We start from the raw sequence: 18,376 nt of genomic DNA on the forward strand, positions 1-18,376 counted from the left end.
TAGTCCTAACATTGCTTGTAAAGGCAGGAAAGGTTAGCCTGGTATCCAGTAGAAAGAAAAGTTTTAGTAAGAAAAAAATATAATAAGCCATTTATCCTATGCCATTTATCAGAACTGAACAGTTCAGTGTTGCATTGTGTCCAAGTTCTACCAGTGTCTCTGTCAAAGCCTCAGTTCCAACACAGTTTTAAGACACCTAAGAACAGAAGAATCCATGAGACACTTCATTTATTGTAAAATGAATGTAAAATAAATAACATAAGAATAATAAATAGTCTTACAGAGCAGACAGGCAACAATCCTCGACATCCTCAGAGCTGGGATAAATATTTGAGACTGAACTGACTTCCTCCTTCTAACAGACATCTGTCTGAACACACAATGCATGATCAAACCATAGTTTACAAAAAGCTAAAAGAAACACTCTTTAATATAGAGCATTGAGGAAGTGAATATGTTTCCTTTAAAAATACTGTGGTGTCAAAGTAAAATACTTTCTAATTGAAAGGTTGACTGAACTAATACGCTTTTTACTGTGGAGCACATGTTCAATCTCAAGATATCAACAAAACGTATGTCATTTGGTAGTACAATATTAATAACTGATCTGGAAATACTTCAATATCTTAGTAAGTAAAGCTGCATCTTGTTGACAGAAGGGACACATTGACTCAATTCTATTTCCAATTTGATTTAACAGATGGCCCTGGTTTTTTAAAAACATTATGCCTTTAAATCAGAACAAATATTGTATTAAAAGTTCATTACATTTAGTTCACAAAAGCAAAGCTAAAATGTTTGGTATTTTACTAGGATCCCCATTAGGTGTTGCAGTGGTCCTATCAGTACACTTTGGCTTCATGCAATTTGGAATAACTATTTTACTCACCTCTAGGAAGGTGGTTCAAGCAAGATATATATTTGCAGTCACTTATTACATACATTAAAGAAAAAAAATAAGTATTTCAGCAGTTTAACCACTCAGAACTTGTCAACAGTCTCATAAGCAGTACAATGACCAATGTATGTGATGTACATCAAAGGAAATGGAGATCTGGACTGAGGAGGAGAAACAGGAAGAGGATGAGGTTCTGTCCTTTGATGCTCATGCTGCTGCTCTTTGGACCAACTTCAGGAGTTGGTTTCTCTGTAAAATACAGAGGGACATTTTTATAGTGTTATCATACTGTATCATCAACTTCTTAAAACTGTTAATGTAAATTACAATACTGTATAGATAAGAGGCTGTTACACTTGGTTGTAATGCAAACCTTGAACAGAAAGTTCCACTTGATGCAGAATGTTCACTCTTGGTATGAAACATGAATAACTCCCACTATCAGAGTCCTTGAGATCAGTCAGTAGGAGAGAGAAGTTGCCATTTGCCCATTCCTCAGGGAAAATCCTGGTTCTGTCTCTGAACTGACGGTCTTGGTCTGTCAAGTCTGATTTTCCACTGACAATATTGTAGACATTACGGTCATCCTTGTATCGCCAAAATATGGTGACCTCTTCAGCAGGCATTGCATTGTACCTACATGGTAAAATAACCTTCCCTCTTGTAAAACCTTCAACTCTCTCCTGCGAAGAGTCTACAAAACAGACAAAATTAGCCTCCAATAAATCCATCTGAAACCAATATGGAATTTTGCACATGTAGAATAAGAACAAACAATATAAAGCATGACTGATAGTAATACCTTGGAGTGCCATCAACAGGATCACACAAACCGGCAACCAGCACCTGTGGAGTAGTGATAGAGCATGTTATGGTTGGGAACGAGACTAGCAGGGTTATAAACAGTGGCCTAGCTGAATATGAAAGAAAAGCTGAGCAACCAATCATAATACTGATGTGAAAGGCCCATATTGGCACTGACATGTGGGTGCATTCCAAAGAGGTAGTCAACCTAATGGACATGTTGCAACAGATGTAATGTTCCTCCCCATTGAGTATTTTCCTTAGGCCTAGTTCTTAATCTGCCTAAGGAACTGTTACTTTACTGTACTTGAAATGCCTTCAGACTAGACTGTATCCATATCTAAAGGTATGTGTAAATCAACAATGTAGTCTATGTACTAACTAGCCAAAACAAAAGACGCAGTGAAGTGTGTTTTATAGACTAACTTGTGAGTACAGGTAACGAACAGTAAGAGGTCTCTGTAGTACAGGTCTATCCACCTTATTTGAGATAACAGGGACTTTCCTCACTACCTAGATAGGTCTACTTGCTACATGTTGAACATTAGGCTACATTTGTTGAGTGGACTAACGTCGTGGGAGGGACAACACAACGCATGTGCCTTTGTTGGGTTGGCAAGCTAGCTAATGATTCATGTTTGGTTAGCTATGATCCATCTCTGCCTTAACAGGCCAAGGTCAGGCTTCTCACAGCCATATGAACTAGTAGCTAGCTAGATAATTGGCCACGTTTAGGCTACTTCAGCTAGCTAGCTCCTGGCAATATAATTCGACATAGTTGTGTTCTTATAGATAAGATCAGCTGGCCAGTTAACATAGTTAGCCAATGCTAACTTACTGTTATTTGCTCAAGTAGCTAATTTACATATATTTCAAATAAAAGCAGGACTAATGCTTTTGATAAGTTGTTAGCTAGCCTAGATCGAACACATCTGCAAAGCTAACTATTTGTCTTGTAGCCAACGCGTTATAACGTTATCTAGCAACAGCATCCGCTTAACTGGTAGGTGACGTTAGCTAGCTACCTACGTTAGTTCAACACCAATCGTACAAATACATCTACCTTCTATCCATGTCTTCTTAACCTTATGTATACAACACGATATAGGTGCTAAACTAGCTAGCTAGCAGTTACTAATTGTGATAGCTATTTAATTAGGCTATAGTCAGAAACGGAAGTCTTGCACAGCGCAATCGCATAACGTACGTCATTCTATTGAACGTATTCTCTTTGGTTGTCCAGTGTACACACTTGCAATTCATTATCCACTTATATATCACCAAACACCAGAGCTGTTTTGTGGTTAATTGGCTTTGCCTACACTACACGCCACTTGTAGGCCTATAAATATACCAGACCTTTTTTTTCACACCAAGAGCGCAAACAGATTGGGCGTGAACACGCGTTCACCAATTTCCCGTTACTACTGGAGTGGGTCATGTTTTCTTCTTCTTCTTCTTCTTCTTTGGGATTTCGTTGGCGGATCGCATCCAACTTTTAGGTGCATACACCGTCACCTACTGTACTGGTGTGTGAGGCCTTTCACGGCCTTCCTACATTATATTATTTGATACAATAATACAACATTGGGGAAAAGTAAATTGCCCTATCACCCATTAGTCCTAAAAATCCACCACCCATTGCACTATTTAACCCTATCTAGTCCTACTCCAGACCAACGGCCTTAGAGGACATATAACTACCACTCAACACCCCCTGCAGCTGCCACCACAAACTCAATGTTCTTTGACTTTCAATCCATTTCTACAGTACAATTAGTAACCATGGTTATAAATGCTAAAGATCCCACTTTACTGAAGCACATATTCTTCCCATCACTCTCTGATGATGTCTCTACCTACTCACATGAATCCTCTTAGGATTCTTCCTCTACCACTCTTAAACTTTAACGTCAATTATCTAAAAACATGTTCAAAAATATATACATATTTGCAGATGTTGTACCTTACACCCTATTCCACATCATCTGAGTTTGTTGTGTTGTGCCTGCCATCGGTTCAGACACAACATGCTCTTGAATACAGGGTGGGTGCTATTTCATTTGGTTGTTAGGTAGCCTAGTGCATAAAGCATTGGGCCTGCAACGGAAAGGGCGCTGGGTTGAATACCTGAACCAACAACTTGAAAAATCTGTAGATGTGTTCTTGAGCAAGGTACTTAACCCTAACTTGCTCCAAGGAGCACTCTTCTACTATGGCTGAACCTGTAAATCAACACATTTCACTTCACCTATCCAGTGTATTGAGAGTAAAACATCAATGTTTTGAAATGTAAATTGAATTGAAACTTCTAATTACTATCACAAAGATGACCGCCGGTCCATCCACTATTCAATATCAACTTAAATGCTAATGTATATTCTATCTATATTTCTATGATTTCCATAGGTTTCCTATGGAGGCTTGACAGTATAATTTAAAACAACAGATATTCCCATTCAAGTCACCGTTCTTTGATGTGTGGACCTCCAACCATCTTTGTGGTTCCATTTTATTTATATTTTAGTAGATTTATCAGCCAAAACATGACACCCACCCTGTATTCAAGAGCCGATGGCAGGCACAACACCAAAACTTTAGATGATGTCAAATGCGGTGTAAGCTACATCATATGTGAATACGAACATGAAAATAATCAGAGTTCATTTACATTAAAGGTTAACATATTACATTTTTTATTTAAAAAAAAGTTTTATTATAGAAGAGTTTGACAACTCTGTTTCTAAGCTTTTAAATGATTTCTATCTCAACCATTTATCTTTTCCAGTGATGAAGACAAGGTTTCATTCAAATCAAAAGTTGTGCTGTCAAAAAAAGATTGAATTCAAATGGTTTACCCATAGGCATAGCTGGCAAGTATATACTATAACTCAAATAATATACATGTCCCATCATCATGCTAATGAAACCTTTTGAGTTGGACATTATCGGTCACACACTCTCCACATGTGTGTCCCAAATGGAACACTATTGCCTATAATCAGTGTACCCATAGGGCTCTGGTCAAAAGCAGGGCACTAAGGGGAATTGGGTGCCATTTGGGACTCATTCCCAGACTCTTCTCTAATTTAAACCTATCACTCTCAAGACACTTTAAAAGCTGTAGACCAATGTACTATGTATCCTATGGGTTAATAGTTATGCTGAAACAACACTGTGTGTCATTTCAGACAAGCTTGTGCAATGGCTCTTCAAATGGAAAAAGGCCTGAACAGGTTGGCTCTCTGAATGGACACATCCCCAGAGCAAGGAAACAGAGGTATGTATAGACATGATCTGTACATGGCTCTGGTCCATAGCATTCATGCTGCTGAATTTAACAAACAGAATCAGCAAGTGACGCGATGTACTGGACCAGAGCTTATTTGGACAGTGTTCAAAGACAATGTGCTGCTGGATTAGGAACGTCAATTATCTCTCCTAGATGATTTACCTCTTGACTCCCTTGTGAGTATAATGTGTCCACCTCTTTTCTGCGCTAGGGCTTTTGCCTCTTGCCAGGTTTCTGTTGGTTATTTTATTGGGTTGTCAGGATCAAATGTGGGAACACCTGCTGTGCTTACCACTTTCAGCAGATAGTGCTGTTCAACCAGTTAAAATGTAGCTGCTCACAATGTGTAGGACTGTGTGTGTCATTGAAAACTATGATGACACATAAGGACTAGAAAGTGCAGGTTATATTATACAGATGATATTACCATGCTATTATATTGATGTGAACCTTGAGATGTCATAGAGACTTTGCTGAGATGTTTGTGTACACTGCCTCACCTCAAATCCCTGACTACAGTTTGTTTGCAGCACACCTAACCAGCCTGAGAGGATGTTGTCACAGGGGGTATTTGGAAGCCCAGTAGTCTCTGTAGGCAGAGTCATTTCCCTGATATGTAGAACCCATAGCACCAGGCCCTGCAACCTGCCTCAACTAACACCCGTACCCTGTCATAACACACACACCTTGCCCTGCCACAACTGGGTAAATGAAGTGTCATCAAGGACAGACACTCTGAAGAGTTTTGTGATTATTGCATCATTGGTCCAGAAGCTATGGCAAAATCATTATACATTATTTATTGGACACGTGTAGGCTATCTATACCTTATCTAAAATAATCTCTATTTTCTTTAAAGACAACTTTATTAAGGCAGGGTAACAAGTCCTGTGAAGGAATTCATTATAAAAGTGTATTGCAACAGACAACCTCTTGCCAGACTCATTCTTTCACAAACATCACTGGAACAAACTGTTATAAAACCACAGCCTGTGACCATTTACATGAGCTGTTTGTGTGGTGGTGTGGTGTGTTACTTTCCACTGTGTAATATCTTTCTGACAACTGCTGTTCTACTTTACCTTCAACTGAGTGGGTCATGAGTCATACGTTTCTTTTGTTCCTGTGATCTTCACTGCAATTTCCTTGAACATTTCCACAAAAGTCACAGCTTTATACCAAAATGGAAATCAAGCAGTTGAACTGTAATCATGACATTTTACTAGAAGATCGTTATACTAATGGACCCAGGCAAGGAGTAGAATGATAGCTAAAGAGACTGGGAGCCAGGCAAGGAGTATAATGATAGCTAAAGAGACTGGTACCCAGGCAAGGAGTAGAATGATAGCTAAAGAGACTGGGACCCAGACTAGCATTAGCCCAGGTATGATTTGAAGAGGAAGGGTAGATACAGATGTGGCACCTTATTAAGCAGTAGTTGTGAGTTCAGGATTCGAAAACTGGACTCCGGAGTAAATAGTTGAGGCTATGCAGTCAGGCCTTGGTCCTCTTGGTGGGGGTACCAGCTGTGTCACGCTATACTGAAAAACAGTATGGAAATGGGTGAAAACCACCTGTCCCTACTATAATGTACACGTTTTTCTAAATCTATACCATTTCTTGTCACTACAATTTCAATGTGTTATAACATTTATGTCGCTGCATCATCAACCCTTACAAAAAAAGATTGCACTTTTGAAACTGCAATAACTGCCGTCCACTGTGGTATTTCAGACCCAGACATTGCAGAATATAATGCACTCTAACTGCAGTTACACTGCAAAACTACTGCAGTAAAAAAACAGTGTTATTTTGCATGCAGTATTTGCAGCATACTGCAGTTACACGGAACTCTGACTGCAGTCCTTGCTGGTTTGTGTGCATTATAAACATGAAAAAGGGCCTATTAAAAATATTTTACAGACAAAATATTATCATTGAATACTATGTGTGCTTACTAATGGTGATGAGTCTGTTGCCATTGCTGAACAGGAACTGTTCATTTTCTTTCATTGCACAGTAGAACTCTCCACAATTGTCTTCTGTTACATTCTGTATGACCACTATAAATGATGTCAATTTTAACAGAATGTATCATGGAAATAAGTACCATGAGAACTCACACAGAATACGGCCAGTGGAGGCTGTGGTTGCAGCTGTATGTACCAGTATGTATTTTCTGCACTAGTGGGTGGAAAAGTAAAATGTATAGTCACAATGTGTCCAAGTTCCACCAGTGTGTCTGTCAAAGCCTCAGCTCCAACAGTTTGAAGGCACCTAAGAACAGAAGAATCCATGAAACACTTCATTTAATACGTTAAATGAACAAGTCAATTCATATAAAAAGTAATGATCTTACAGAACACACTGGCAACAATATGCAATTTCCTCAGAGCTGTGAACTTTGAGACAGAACTGACTTCCTCCTAAGGCAGACGTCTGAATGAACACACTGTGCAAGTGCTAACCACATGATCTAACCACTGATTATGGATGTGTAATGTGTGTGTCTGATTGACACTGGTGTGACCTGGGGGTGCATGGAGAATGAAGGAATGCAATGCCAGAGCTCTAGTGCTAAATACTTTAAAATACTTATATGAAACAATAAAGAACAAAGGTGGGAGTTCAAAAAGTGTGGCACCAACAAATGCGTTTACAATGGAACAATGCCATTTTTACATGCATGTACTGTAGTTTACTTGATTCCTATGATACAGTGTATGTGTCGCAGGAGGGATCTGAACCCTGGTCCATCAGACCAAGAGGAGGGCTCTCAGATCACCAGAACTTGAGCCAGACTCATGTCTGCTACATATGTATTGCTCAAGGAATGATATTGCACTTCTTCTAAACATCTATGCAGACACAGAGTGCTCCTTTTGCTGTATTTTTCAAGGACATGTCACAGGTTGGAGTGTCAAATCCAATCAAATCAAATATTTGTTGTCATATGCACAGGATACAGCAGGCTGTAAACCATGATTAAAAAACTATCTATAAAGAAAATGTTGGAAAAACGTTTTTACCATAGGTATTATTTACATTAGTAGGAAGAGGGATAAAGTGGGATAAGGGGAAGCTCGCATTCTGTCCAGACCTGGGCAGGAAATAGTTGTATTTGTAATTCATTTGAAAATACCAACTTTTCACTTGAGGTTAGAGTTAAAAAAAAAAAAAAGATTTTCTTTGATATTCAAATACAGGTCTCAGAAAACCAAACAATATTTTAAAATATTTTGAATACCTCTCAGAAGAATATTTGAAGTTATTTGAAAGCAAAAAAATATTAATTTGATGAAGTTAGCTAGTTTCTCAAGTCCATATCAGATTAAAACAAAATCAGCCCTAATGTTTTTGATAATTAGCTAGCTAGCCTAGATCTAACACAAAGCTAGCTAGCTGCTAGCAACAGCGTCTGTTTAACTGGTAGCTAATGGTACGTGGTTAGTTCAACACCAACGGTCGATTGCACAAATAAATCCAAATGTTATCAATTTCTTCTTAGCCTTTCGTATACAACACATTCTAGGTGCTAAATTGTCTAGTAGTTACTAAATGTGATAGAAAGCTATTTGTTGTAACGTTATTTACAGTAGATAGCTAGATACGGAAGTCTTGCACTGCGCAACCGTAGCATTACGCCGTCCCACTACTACTGTATTTGATTGTGCATTGTACACATTCGCAATTCATAAACTTATTATGTATCACCAGAGCGGATCCATAAATAATGATTTTGTGGCTTAATTGCCTTTGCCTACACATGACACACCAATTTCAGGTCTAGTAATAAACCGACCAGACTTGTTCTGCGCTTTAAGAGTGCAAACAGGTTGCGCGTAAACATGCTTTCAACAATTTCCTGTTAACGCTAGAGGCGCCTCTGTTGTTGATGGCTTCTTGCTGCTAGATTGATGTAGCATTTTAGTAGAAGCAGTCATCCATTGCTTGCTAGCTAGCCAATATGATAACATTTAATTGGTTGCAAATGACAACGTAATGGCGTCTTTACAATGCTTCTTGTTTTCGTTCGTTAGCCATCTTTCCGTCTGATTCAGAACCCTTGACAGTTAAGTAAGTTGGCTTGTTAGTTAACCAAAGGCTTTTCATATTACTGGATAACTGGCTAACTGTGTCACATCTTTCTGAACATAACCTGTGCATTGTTGTTAACTTGATTAGGAGGTGTTGGAAAATAGCTAGCTCTGGTCTAGTAACGTTAGTGGACGGATGCACACTAATGGCCTGGACCAGAGCTACAACATAGTTAGCTACAAGCAGGTCAGCGTAAGTGGCACCTCCATAATACAGTAATTCTTCATTTCAGATGGCAGTCCCCTACAAAATCCCCAAGAGAAAACAGCCATCAGAAGCTGACAACATGCACATGCAGTCCCCTCTCTCACGTCTCCGGGATACCTCCAGCCCATTCGAGGTATCCCATATAATTTCCATTTGAAGTGGACATAGCTCCAATGAACTGCATTTTCACACGGTGACTCGTTATTTGTGAATAAATGTTGTGCTTATATTTTCTCATGGTTATAAGTGAGATCGGCATAGCTATAAGGTATACACTGGGTGCACAAAACTTTAGGAACACTTGCTCTTTCCATGACAGACTGACCGTGTGAATCCAGTTGAAAGCTATAATCCCGTATTGATGTCACTTGTTAAATCCACTTCAGTGTAGATGAAAGCGATGAGACGGGTTAAAGAAGGATTTTTAAGCCTTGAGACAATTATGACATGGATTGTGTGTGTGCCATTCGGAGGGTGAATGGGCAAGACAGAAGATTTTTTCAAAGTGCCTTTGAATGGGGTATTGTGGTAGATGCCAGGCGCACTGGTTTGAGTGTCGAAGTGCACCGCTGCAGGGTTTTTCACGCTTCCCGTGTGTATCAAGAATGGTCCACCACCCAAAGGACATCCAGCCAACTTGACCCAGCTGTGGAAAGTATTGGAGTCAACATGGGCCAGCATTAGAGGTCGACCGATTTATGATTTTTCAATGCCGATACCGATTATTGGAGGACCAAAAAAAGTAGATACCGATTAATCGGTCAATTGTTATTTGATTTTTTATTTGTAAAAATGACAATTACAACAATACTGAATGAACACTTATTTTAACTTAATACATCAATTTAATCAATTTAGCCTCAAATAAATAATGAAACATGTTCAATTTGGTTTAAATAATGCAAAAACGGCCTCCCGGGTGGCACAGAGGTTAAGGGCGCTGTTCTGCAGCGCCAGCTGTGCCACCAGAGACTCTGGGTTCACACCCAGGCTCTGTCGTAACCGGCCGCGACCGGGGGGCAACGCACAATTGGCCTAGCGTCGTCCGGGTTAGGGAGGGTTTGGTCGGTAGGGATATCCTTATCTCATCGCGCACCAGCGACTCCTGTGGTGGGCCGGGCGCAGTGCACGCTAACCAAGGTTGCCAGGTGCGTGGTGTTTCCTCCAACACATTGGTGCGGCTGGCTTCCGGGTTGGATGCGCGTTGTGTTAAGAAGCAGTGCGGCTTGGTTGGGTTGTGTATCGGAGGACGCATGACTTTCAACCTTCGTCTCTCCCGAGCCCGTACGGGAGTTGTAGCGATGAGACAAGATAATAACTACTAAACAATTGGATACCACAAAATTGGGGAGAAAAAAGGGCTAATTTTAAAAAAAAATTAATAATAATGCAAAAACAAAGTGTTGGAGAAGAAAGTAAAAGTGCAATATGTGCAATGTAAGAAAACTAAAGTTTAAGTTCCTTGCTCTGAACATGAGAACATATGAAAGCTGGTGGTTCCTTTTAACATGAGTCTTCAATATTCCCAGGTAAGAAGTTTTAGGTTGTAGTTATTATAGGAATTATAGGACTATTTCCCTCTATACCTTTTGTATTTCATTAACCTTTGACTATTGGAGGTTCTTATAGGCACTTTAGTATTGCCAGTAACAGTATAGCTTCCGTCCCTCTCCTCGCTCCTCCCTGGGCTCGAACCAGGAACACAACAACAACAGCCACTCCCGAAGCAGCGTTACCCATGCAGAGCAAGGGAAACAACCACCCCAAGGCTCAGAGCGAGTGACGTTTGAAACACTATTAGCGCCCGCTAACTTGCCAGCCTTTTCACTTCGGTTACACCAGCCTCATCTCGGGAGTTGATAGGCTTGAAGTCATAAACAGCGCAATATTTGACGCACAACGAAGAGCTGCTGGCAAAACGCATGAAAGTGCTTAGAATAAATGTTTACGCGCCTGCTTCTGCCTACCACCGCTCAATCAGATACTTGTATGGTCAGTCAGATTATACGCAATGCAGGACACGCTAGATAATATTTAGTAATATCATCAACCATGTGTAGTTAACTAGTGATTATGATTGATTGTTTTTTAAGATAAGTTTAATGCTAGCTAGCAATTTACTTTGGCTTAACTGCATTCGCGTAACAGGCAGTCAGTGGATTGCAACGGTCGTTATTGCTTTGGACTAGTTAACTGTAAGATTGGATCCTCCGAGCTGACAAGGTGAAAATCTGTCGTTCTGCCCCTGAACGAGGCAGTTAACCCACCGTTCCTAGGCCGGGATTGAAAATAAGAATGTGTTCTTAACTGACTTAAATAAATAAAGGTGTAAAAAATATATAAAAAATTGGCAAAATTAGTGTCCAAAAATACCGATTTCCGATTGTTATGAAAACTTGAAATCGGCCCTAATTAATCAGCCATTCCGATTAATCGGTTGACCTCTAGCCAGCATCCCTCTGGAACACCGTTGACACCTTGTAGAGTCCATGCCTCAACAAACTGAGGCTGTTCTGAGGGCAAAAGAGGGTGCAACTCAATATTAGGTGTTCCTAATAAAATACTGTATAAGTCATGCTAATGAAACCTCCCCAAGTGCCGCCCAAATAACTCTACCTACATGTACATATTACCTTGACTAACCGGTGCCCCCGAACATTGACTCTGTACCGGTACCCCCTGTATATAATCTCACTATTGTTATTTTATTGCTGCTCTTTAATTACTTGTTCCTTTTAATTTCTTATTCATATTTTTTAAACTGCATTGTTGGTTAGAAGGCTTGTAAGTAAGCATTTCACTGTAAGGTTTACCTACACCTGTTGTATTCGGCGCATGTGACTAATAAAATTTGATTTGATTTTGAAATGGCACCCTATTTCCCAAATAATCAATGCACTACTTTTGACCAAAACCCACAGGGTGGCTAGTGCACAACTGGGACAATGGCAGAGGAGGCTGGTGGGAGGAGCTATAGGAGGATGGGCTCATTTTAATGGCTGGAATGGAATTAATGGAACGGTATCAAACATATGAGAACCACATTTGACTCTGTTCTATTAATTCCATTCCAGTCATTGCAAGGAGCCCATCCTCCCATAGTGCCTCCTACCTGCCTCCTCTGGAATAGGGTGCCATTTGCGACCCAACCCAAGGCTCTTCTCTAATTTAAACCGATCACTCTCAAGACACTTTAAAAGCTGTAGACCAATGTACTATGTATCCTATGGGTTAATAGTTATGCTGAAACAACACTGTGTGTCATTTCAGACAAGCTGGTGCAATGGCTCTTCAAATGGAAAAAGGCCTGAACAGGTTGGCTCTCTGAATGGACACATCCCCAGAGCAGGGAAACAGAGGTATGTATAGACATGATCTGTACATGGCTCTGGTCCATAGCATTCATGCTGCTGAGATTAATGAACAGCATCAACAAGTGACGTGACACACCGGGCCAGAGCTTATTTGGACAGTCCTGCTGGATTAAGAATGTCAATTATCTCTCCTAGATGACTTACTTGACTCACCTCTTGACACCGTTGGGAGTGTAACGTGTCAACAATGACACTCTCTCCACCACTTTTCTGCGCTTTCGCCTTGTGCCTGGTTTTCATTGGTTATTTTGTTGCCAGGATGCAGTGGTCATGGATATCGGCAGTGCTTACTGTTTTCAGTAGATGGTGCTCATCAACCAGTTAAATGTACCTGGTCAAAATGTCTAGTACAGTGTGTATAGCTGGAAATCATGATGACAAAACAAGTGCAGGTTATATTATACAGATGACATTACCGTTAATGTTGAAGTCGGAAGTTTACATACACCTTAGCCAAATACATTTAAACTCAGTTTTTCACAATTCCTTACATTTAATCCTAGTAAAAATGCCCTGTCTAAAGTCAGTTAGGATCAAAACTTTATTTTAAGAATGTGATATATCAGAATAATAGCAGAGATAATGATTTACTTCAGCTTTTATTTCTTTCATTACATTCCCAGTGGGTCAGAAGTTTACATATACTCAATTAGTATTTGGTAGCATTGCTTTAAATTGTTTAACTTGGGTCAAGCGTTTCGGGTAGCCTTCCACAAGCTTCCCACAAGAAGTTGGGTGAATTTTGTCTCATTCCTCCTGACAGAGCTGGTGTAACTGAGTCCGGTTTTTAGGCCTCCATGCTCGCACACGCTTTTTCAGTTCTTCTCACAACTTTTCTATTGGATTGAGGTCAGGGCTTTGTGATGACCACTCCAATACCTTGACTTTGTTGTCATTGTGGTCACTGTGGTCACTTGGGGTCATTGTCTATTTGGAAGACCCATTTGCGACCAAGCTTTAACTTCCTGACTGATGACTTGAGATGTTGCTTTAATATACCCACATACTTTTCCTGCCTCGTGATGCCACCTATTTTGTGAAGTGCACCAGTCCCTCGTGCAGCAAAGCACCCCCAAACATGATGCTGCCACCCACGTGCTTCACGTTTGGGATGGTGTTCTTCAGCTTGCAAGCCTCCCCCTTTTCCCCCCTAACATAACGATGGTCATTATGGCAAACAGTTCTATTTTTGTTTCATCAGACCAGAGGACATTTCTCCAAAAAGTATGATCTTTGTCCCCATGTGCAGTTGCAAACCGTAGTCTGGCTTTTTTTATGGCGGTTTTGGAGCAGTGTTTTTTTCCTTGCTAAGCGGCCTTTCAGGTTATGTCGATATAGGACTCGTTTTACTGTGGATATAGATACTTTTGTACCGGTTTCCTCCAGCATCTTCACAAGGTCCTTTGCTGTTGTTCTGGGATTGATTTGCACATTTCGCACAAATTTACGTTAATCTCTTGGAGACAGAACGCGCCTCCTTCCTGAGCGGTGTCACAGCTGCGTGGTCCTGTGGTGTTTATACTTGCGTACTATTGTTTGTACAGATGAACGTGGTACCGTCAGGTGTTTGGTAACTGCTCCCAAGGATGAACCAGACTTGTGGAGGTCTACACTTTTTTTTCTTTTTTCTGAGGTCTTGGCTGATTTCTTTTGATTTTCCCATGATGTCAAGCAAAGAGGCACTGAGTTTGAAGGTAGGCCTTGAAATACATCCACAGGTACACCCCCAATTGACTCAAATTATGTCAATTAGCCTATTAGAAGCTTCTAAAGCCATGACATCATTTTCTGGAATTTTCCAAGCTGTTTAAAGGCACAGTCAACTAAATGTATGTAAAGTTCTGACCCACTGGATTTGTGATTCAGTGAATTATAAGTTAAACAATCTGTCTGTAAACAATTGTTGGAAAAACTACTTGTGTCATGGACAAAGTAGATGTTCTTACCGACTTGCCAAATCTAGAGATATTTGTAGAGTGGTTGAAAAATGAGTTTTAATGACTCCAACCTAAGTGTATGTAAACTTCTGACTTCAACTGTATATGGTATTGATGTAGTTCCTGAGATGTTAGATAGACTTTGCTGAGACTTTGATCATTGTTTGCTTGTTTGCAGCACTCCTAACAGGCTAGTTCTGAGGGATGTCTGTGAAGCGCGTCTTGGACCTGGCCAATCAGACAAATGGACCTCCAGCCAGTCAACAGGCTTCCAGAGACCAGCTCAGACCCCAGAACACCATCCAGTTGCCAGCCAGAGAGGGAATTCCCCAGAGCACAGCAAATGGAGAGAAACCCATATGCCCAGCACTCTGCGGAGATCACCCGCTCGCTGTCAGCTAGCAGTCAACGGAACAACTAAGAAGCAGACGGAGTCTCTGACTCATAAGAAGCCACCTCACATCCAATCAAGCCCTGTGACATCATCAACACACAAAGCTGAACAAAGACTCCCAGCAGCCTCTCCTCCCTGCTTCAAAAATGGGTATGTCATCAGGGCGGCATGTAGCCTAGAGGTTAAGAGCGTTGGACCAGCAACTGAAAGGTTGCTGTTTTGAATCCCAAAGCTGACTACGTGAAAAATCTGCCAATGTGCCCTTGAGCAAGGCACTTAACCCTAATTGCTCCTGTAAGTCGATATGGATAAATGTAAAATAAAATTACAATGTAACAGATTGATAACTGAAAAACGGATAACTTTACGTCTAGGAATTAGAACGTAGTTGATTTTTTGATTCTGCTTGTTCGGTTCACACTTGTTCTGGTATCTGTCAGTCTGTCAGAACTAGAAGTGACACCAACCATAGAAATCTATACTTGGAATCATTTGAACTGATTGTACCGTTGTCCTCCACTAGATGGCGCCCTAAGAGGGCATCAGACACACTGTGCCGGGACAAGAATCAAGAGACTGGGTGTGTGTCGCCACTGCTCAAGACGCGCCGTGCAGAGTTCAGTGGTCAGTGTCTTACACACACACACACAGAGAGTTCATTGGGGTGGAATCCTAGCTTACCGTTCAATCTTTCTCACACAGTCCAAAACAATCCCGAGACAATGTGCTCAGCTTAGGGAGGCCTGATGAAGAAAATCTACACTTGTGGATGCTATGCTATTTTTGTAAAACATTTATTTGTCTAAAAACATTTGTCTTAAATCTCGGTGCTCAGTCTAGGCTGTAGATCCACAGCAGTTGGAGGCCGCTTATATCTACATTGTCTTAACCAATTAAGGGTCAAACATACTTGTGTAATCAAGGTTTTTCCTCGTTAAGTGTTTTGTTGGAGTTTCAAATAAAATGTTATTGGTCACATACACATGGTTAGCAGATGTTAGTGCGAGTGTAGCGAAATGATTGTGCTTCTAGTTCCGACAGTGCAGTAATATCTAACAAGTAATCTAACAATTTCACAACAACTACCTTACAAGTGTAAAGGAATGAATAAGAATATGTACATATAAATATATGGATGAGCGATGGCCGAACGGCATATGCAAGATGCAGTAGATGGCATAGAGTACAGTATATACATATGAGATGAGTAATGTAGGGTATGTAAACATTATATAAAGTGGCATTGTTTAAAGTGACTAGTGATACATCCAATTTTTTATTATTAAAGTGGCTAGAGATTTGAGTCAGTATGTTGGCAGCAGTCACTCAAATGTCACTTAATGTCTGATAGGCTTGAGATAGAAGCTGTTTTTCAGTCTCTCGGTCCCAGCTTTGATGCACCTGTACTGACCTCACCTTCTGGATGATAGCGGGGTGAACAGGCAGTGGCTCGGGTGGTTGTTGTCCTGGAGGGCAGGTAGTTTGCCCCCGGTGATTCATTGTGCAGACCTCACTACCCTCTGGAGAGCCTTACGGTTGTGGGCGGAGCAGTTGCCGTACCAGGCGGTGATACAGCCCGACAGGATGCTCTCGATTATGCATCTGTAAAAGTTTGAGTGTTTTTGGTGACAAGCCAAATTTCTTCAGCCTCTTGCGGTTGAAGAGGCACACTGTCTGTGTGGGTGGACCATTTCAGTTTGTCCGTGATGTGTACGCCGACGAACTTCAAACTTTCCACCTTCTCCACTACTGTCCTGTTAATGTGGATAGGGGGGTGCTCTCTCTGCTGTTTCCTAAAGTCCACGATCATCTCCTTTGTTTTGTTGAGTGTGAGGTTATTTTCCTGACACCACACTCCGAGGGCCCTCACCTGCTCCCTGTAGGCCGTCTCGTCGTTGTTGGTAATCAAGCCTGCCACTGGAGTGTCGTCTGCAAACTTGATGATTGAGTTGCAGGCGTGCATGGCCACGCAGTGATGGGTGAACAGGGAGTACAGGAGAGGGCTGAGAGCGCACCCTTGTGGGACCCCAGTGTTAAGGATCAGCGGAGTGGAGATGTTTTTTCCTACCCTCATCACCTGGTGGCGGCCCATCAGAAAGTCCAGGACCCATTTGCACAGGGCCGGGTCGAGACCCAGGGTCTCAAGCTCAATGACGAGTTTGGAGGGTACTCTGGTGTCAAATGCTGAGCTGTAGTCAATGAACAGCATTCTTACATAGGTATCCCTCTTGTCCAGATGTGTTAGGGCAGTGTGATTGCGATTGCGTCGTCTGTGGACCTGTTGGGTCAGTAAGCAAATTGGAGTGGGTCTAGGGTGTCAGGTAGGGTGGAGGTGATCTGATCCTTCACTAGTCTCTCAAAGCACTTCATGATGACGGAAGTGACTGCTACGGGGCGATAGTCGTTTAGCTCAGTTACCTTAGCTTTCTTGGGAACAGGAACAATGGTGGCCCTCTTGAAGCATGAGTAGTGGGGTTAACGTTTAGCAGGTGTTGCTGTGTCTAACCAAACCTCCCCCTGCGTTTCCCTCTTCTTCTATATTGTGTTGGCAAGCCTGACCATTTTCCTGGTTGGATAAACAAATGCTTAACTTTATGGCCTTGTTAAAAATGCCTGCAGTAAACAATCTCTTTCCTTCAGACTGCTTTTCTTTTAACTCTTTCTCGTTCAGGAGACACAACATTTAGCTGTGTGCTTTAGCCAACTCCTGTGGCTATCGCTGTCATGTCATACATGTAGGCAAGCAGGCTACTGTCTCTTCAACAAGGGTCAAAATGGAACTGTTGTGTTTCGTTGTTTCGGTTCCCGCTGAGGCCACCCATACGAAAACGTTTATCAAAGTCACTTTGGATAAAAGTGTCTGCTAAACGGCATATATTTTAGTATTCATTGTCTGTTTTACATCTTCCTCAGGAGATTCCCAAATGTCTGTGAGATGCAGCCCAGTGCAGTCGGAGCAGGATTCTGCATCAGAACCATCTCCAGAAAGAGAGGTGGACAGTTCCTCAAAGACGGACGACAGGCTCTCTGTCTCCCCAGGAGACTCAACATGGAGGAGACATGACTCTGGGATGAATGGATCTCCTCCACAAAACACAGAGGTAGGACTATAGCTGTGTCTCAAGTGGGACCCTCTTCCCTAGATAGTGCACTATAGTTAATAGGATGCCGTTTGGGACACATACAGTTGACTGGCCTCAGGATTCACATAAATATATGTCTAGTGAAAAACAATTGCTTATACTTACTAGTCTGGTACATAGTTATTGGTCGTAACCATACTTGTTCGCTAGCTAGGATGAGCGTTAGCTAGCTTTTTCAAGCAATGTTAGTGTTGGCTAACTCAGTGTTGCTAGGTCTATTCCTCACAGT

General features: G+C 41.3%; 2 protein-coding genes and 1 long non-coding RNA gene across 4 annotated transcripts in view; 2 read left to right on the plus strand and 1 right to left on the minus strand.

Annotated features, from left to right (window-relative positions):
* Positions 1-211: 211 nt before the first annotated feature.
* LOC149982226 (CD276 antigen homolog) lies at positions 212-3,131 on the minus strand. The gene is made up of 4 exons (XM_090239921.1): positions 2,766-3,131; positions 1,701-1,744; positions 1,272-1,592; positions 212-1,147 (listed from the first exon to the last, which is right to left on the minus strand). Exons 1-4 carry the CDS (start codon positions 2,774-2,776, stop codon positions 1,038-1,040), a joined length of 486 nt encoding a protein of 161 aa, XP_090096047.1. The 5' UTR covers positions 2,777-3,131; the 3' UTR covers positions 212-1,037.
* On the plus strand, positions 1,884-5,923 carry LOC118965244 (uncharacterized). Its single transcript, XR_005052502.2, has 3 exons — positions 1,884-2,048; positions 4,894-4,982; positions 5,525-5,923. It is a non-coding gene; the product is annotated as an uncharacterized LOC118965244 (long non-coding RNA).
* Positions 5,924-8,668: 2,745 nt separating this feature from the next.
* The window catches only part of LOC110527198 (uncharacterized), a 28,677-nt gene continuing 18,969 nt past the window's right edge, over positions 8,669-18,376 (plus strand). For both annotated transcript variants that reach the window (XM_036982497.2, XM_036982498.2), the window contains exons 1-6: positions 8,669-9,071; positions 9,325-9,432; positions 12,570-12,658; positions 14,789-15,154; positions 15,528-15,628; positions 17,918-18,105. In XM_036982497.2, the coding sequence (XP_036838392.2) occupies positions 9,325-9,432; positions 12,570-12,658; positions 14,789-15,154; positions 15,528-15,628; positions 17,918-18,105 (852 nt within the window). In that variant the 5' untranslated portion in view covers positions 8,669-9,071. The remainder of the gene's footprint in view (positions 9,072-9,324; positions 9,433-12,569; positions 12,659-14,788; positions 15,155-15,527; positions 15,629-17,917; positions 18,106-18,376) is intronic.

This window comes from Oncorhynchus mykiss, chromosome 7 (assembly GCF_057628025.1).
Source record: "Oncorhynchus mykiss isolate SJ-2025 chromosome 7, ASM5762802v1, whole genome shotgun sequence".
Lineage (NCBI taxonomy): Eukaryota > Metazoa > Chordata > Actinopteri > Salmoniformes > Salmonidae > Oncorhynchus > Oncorhynchus mykiss.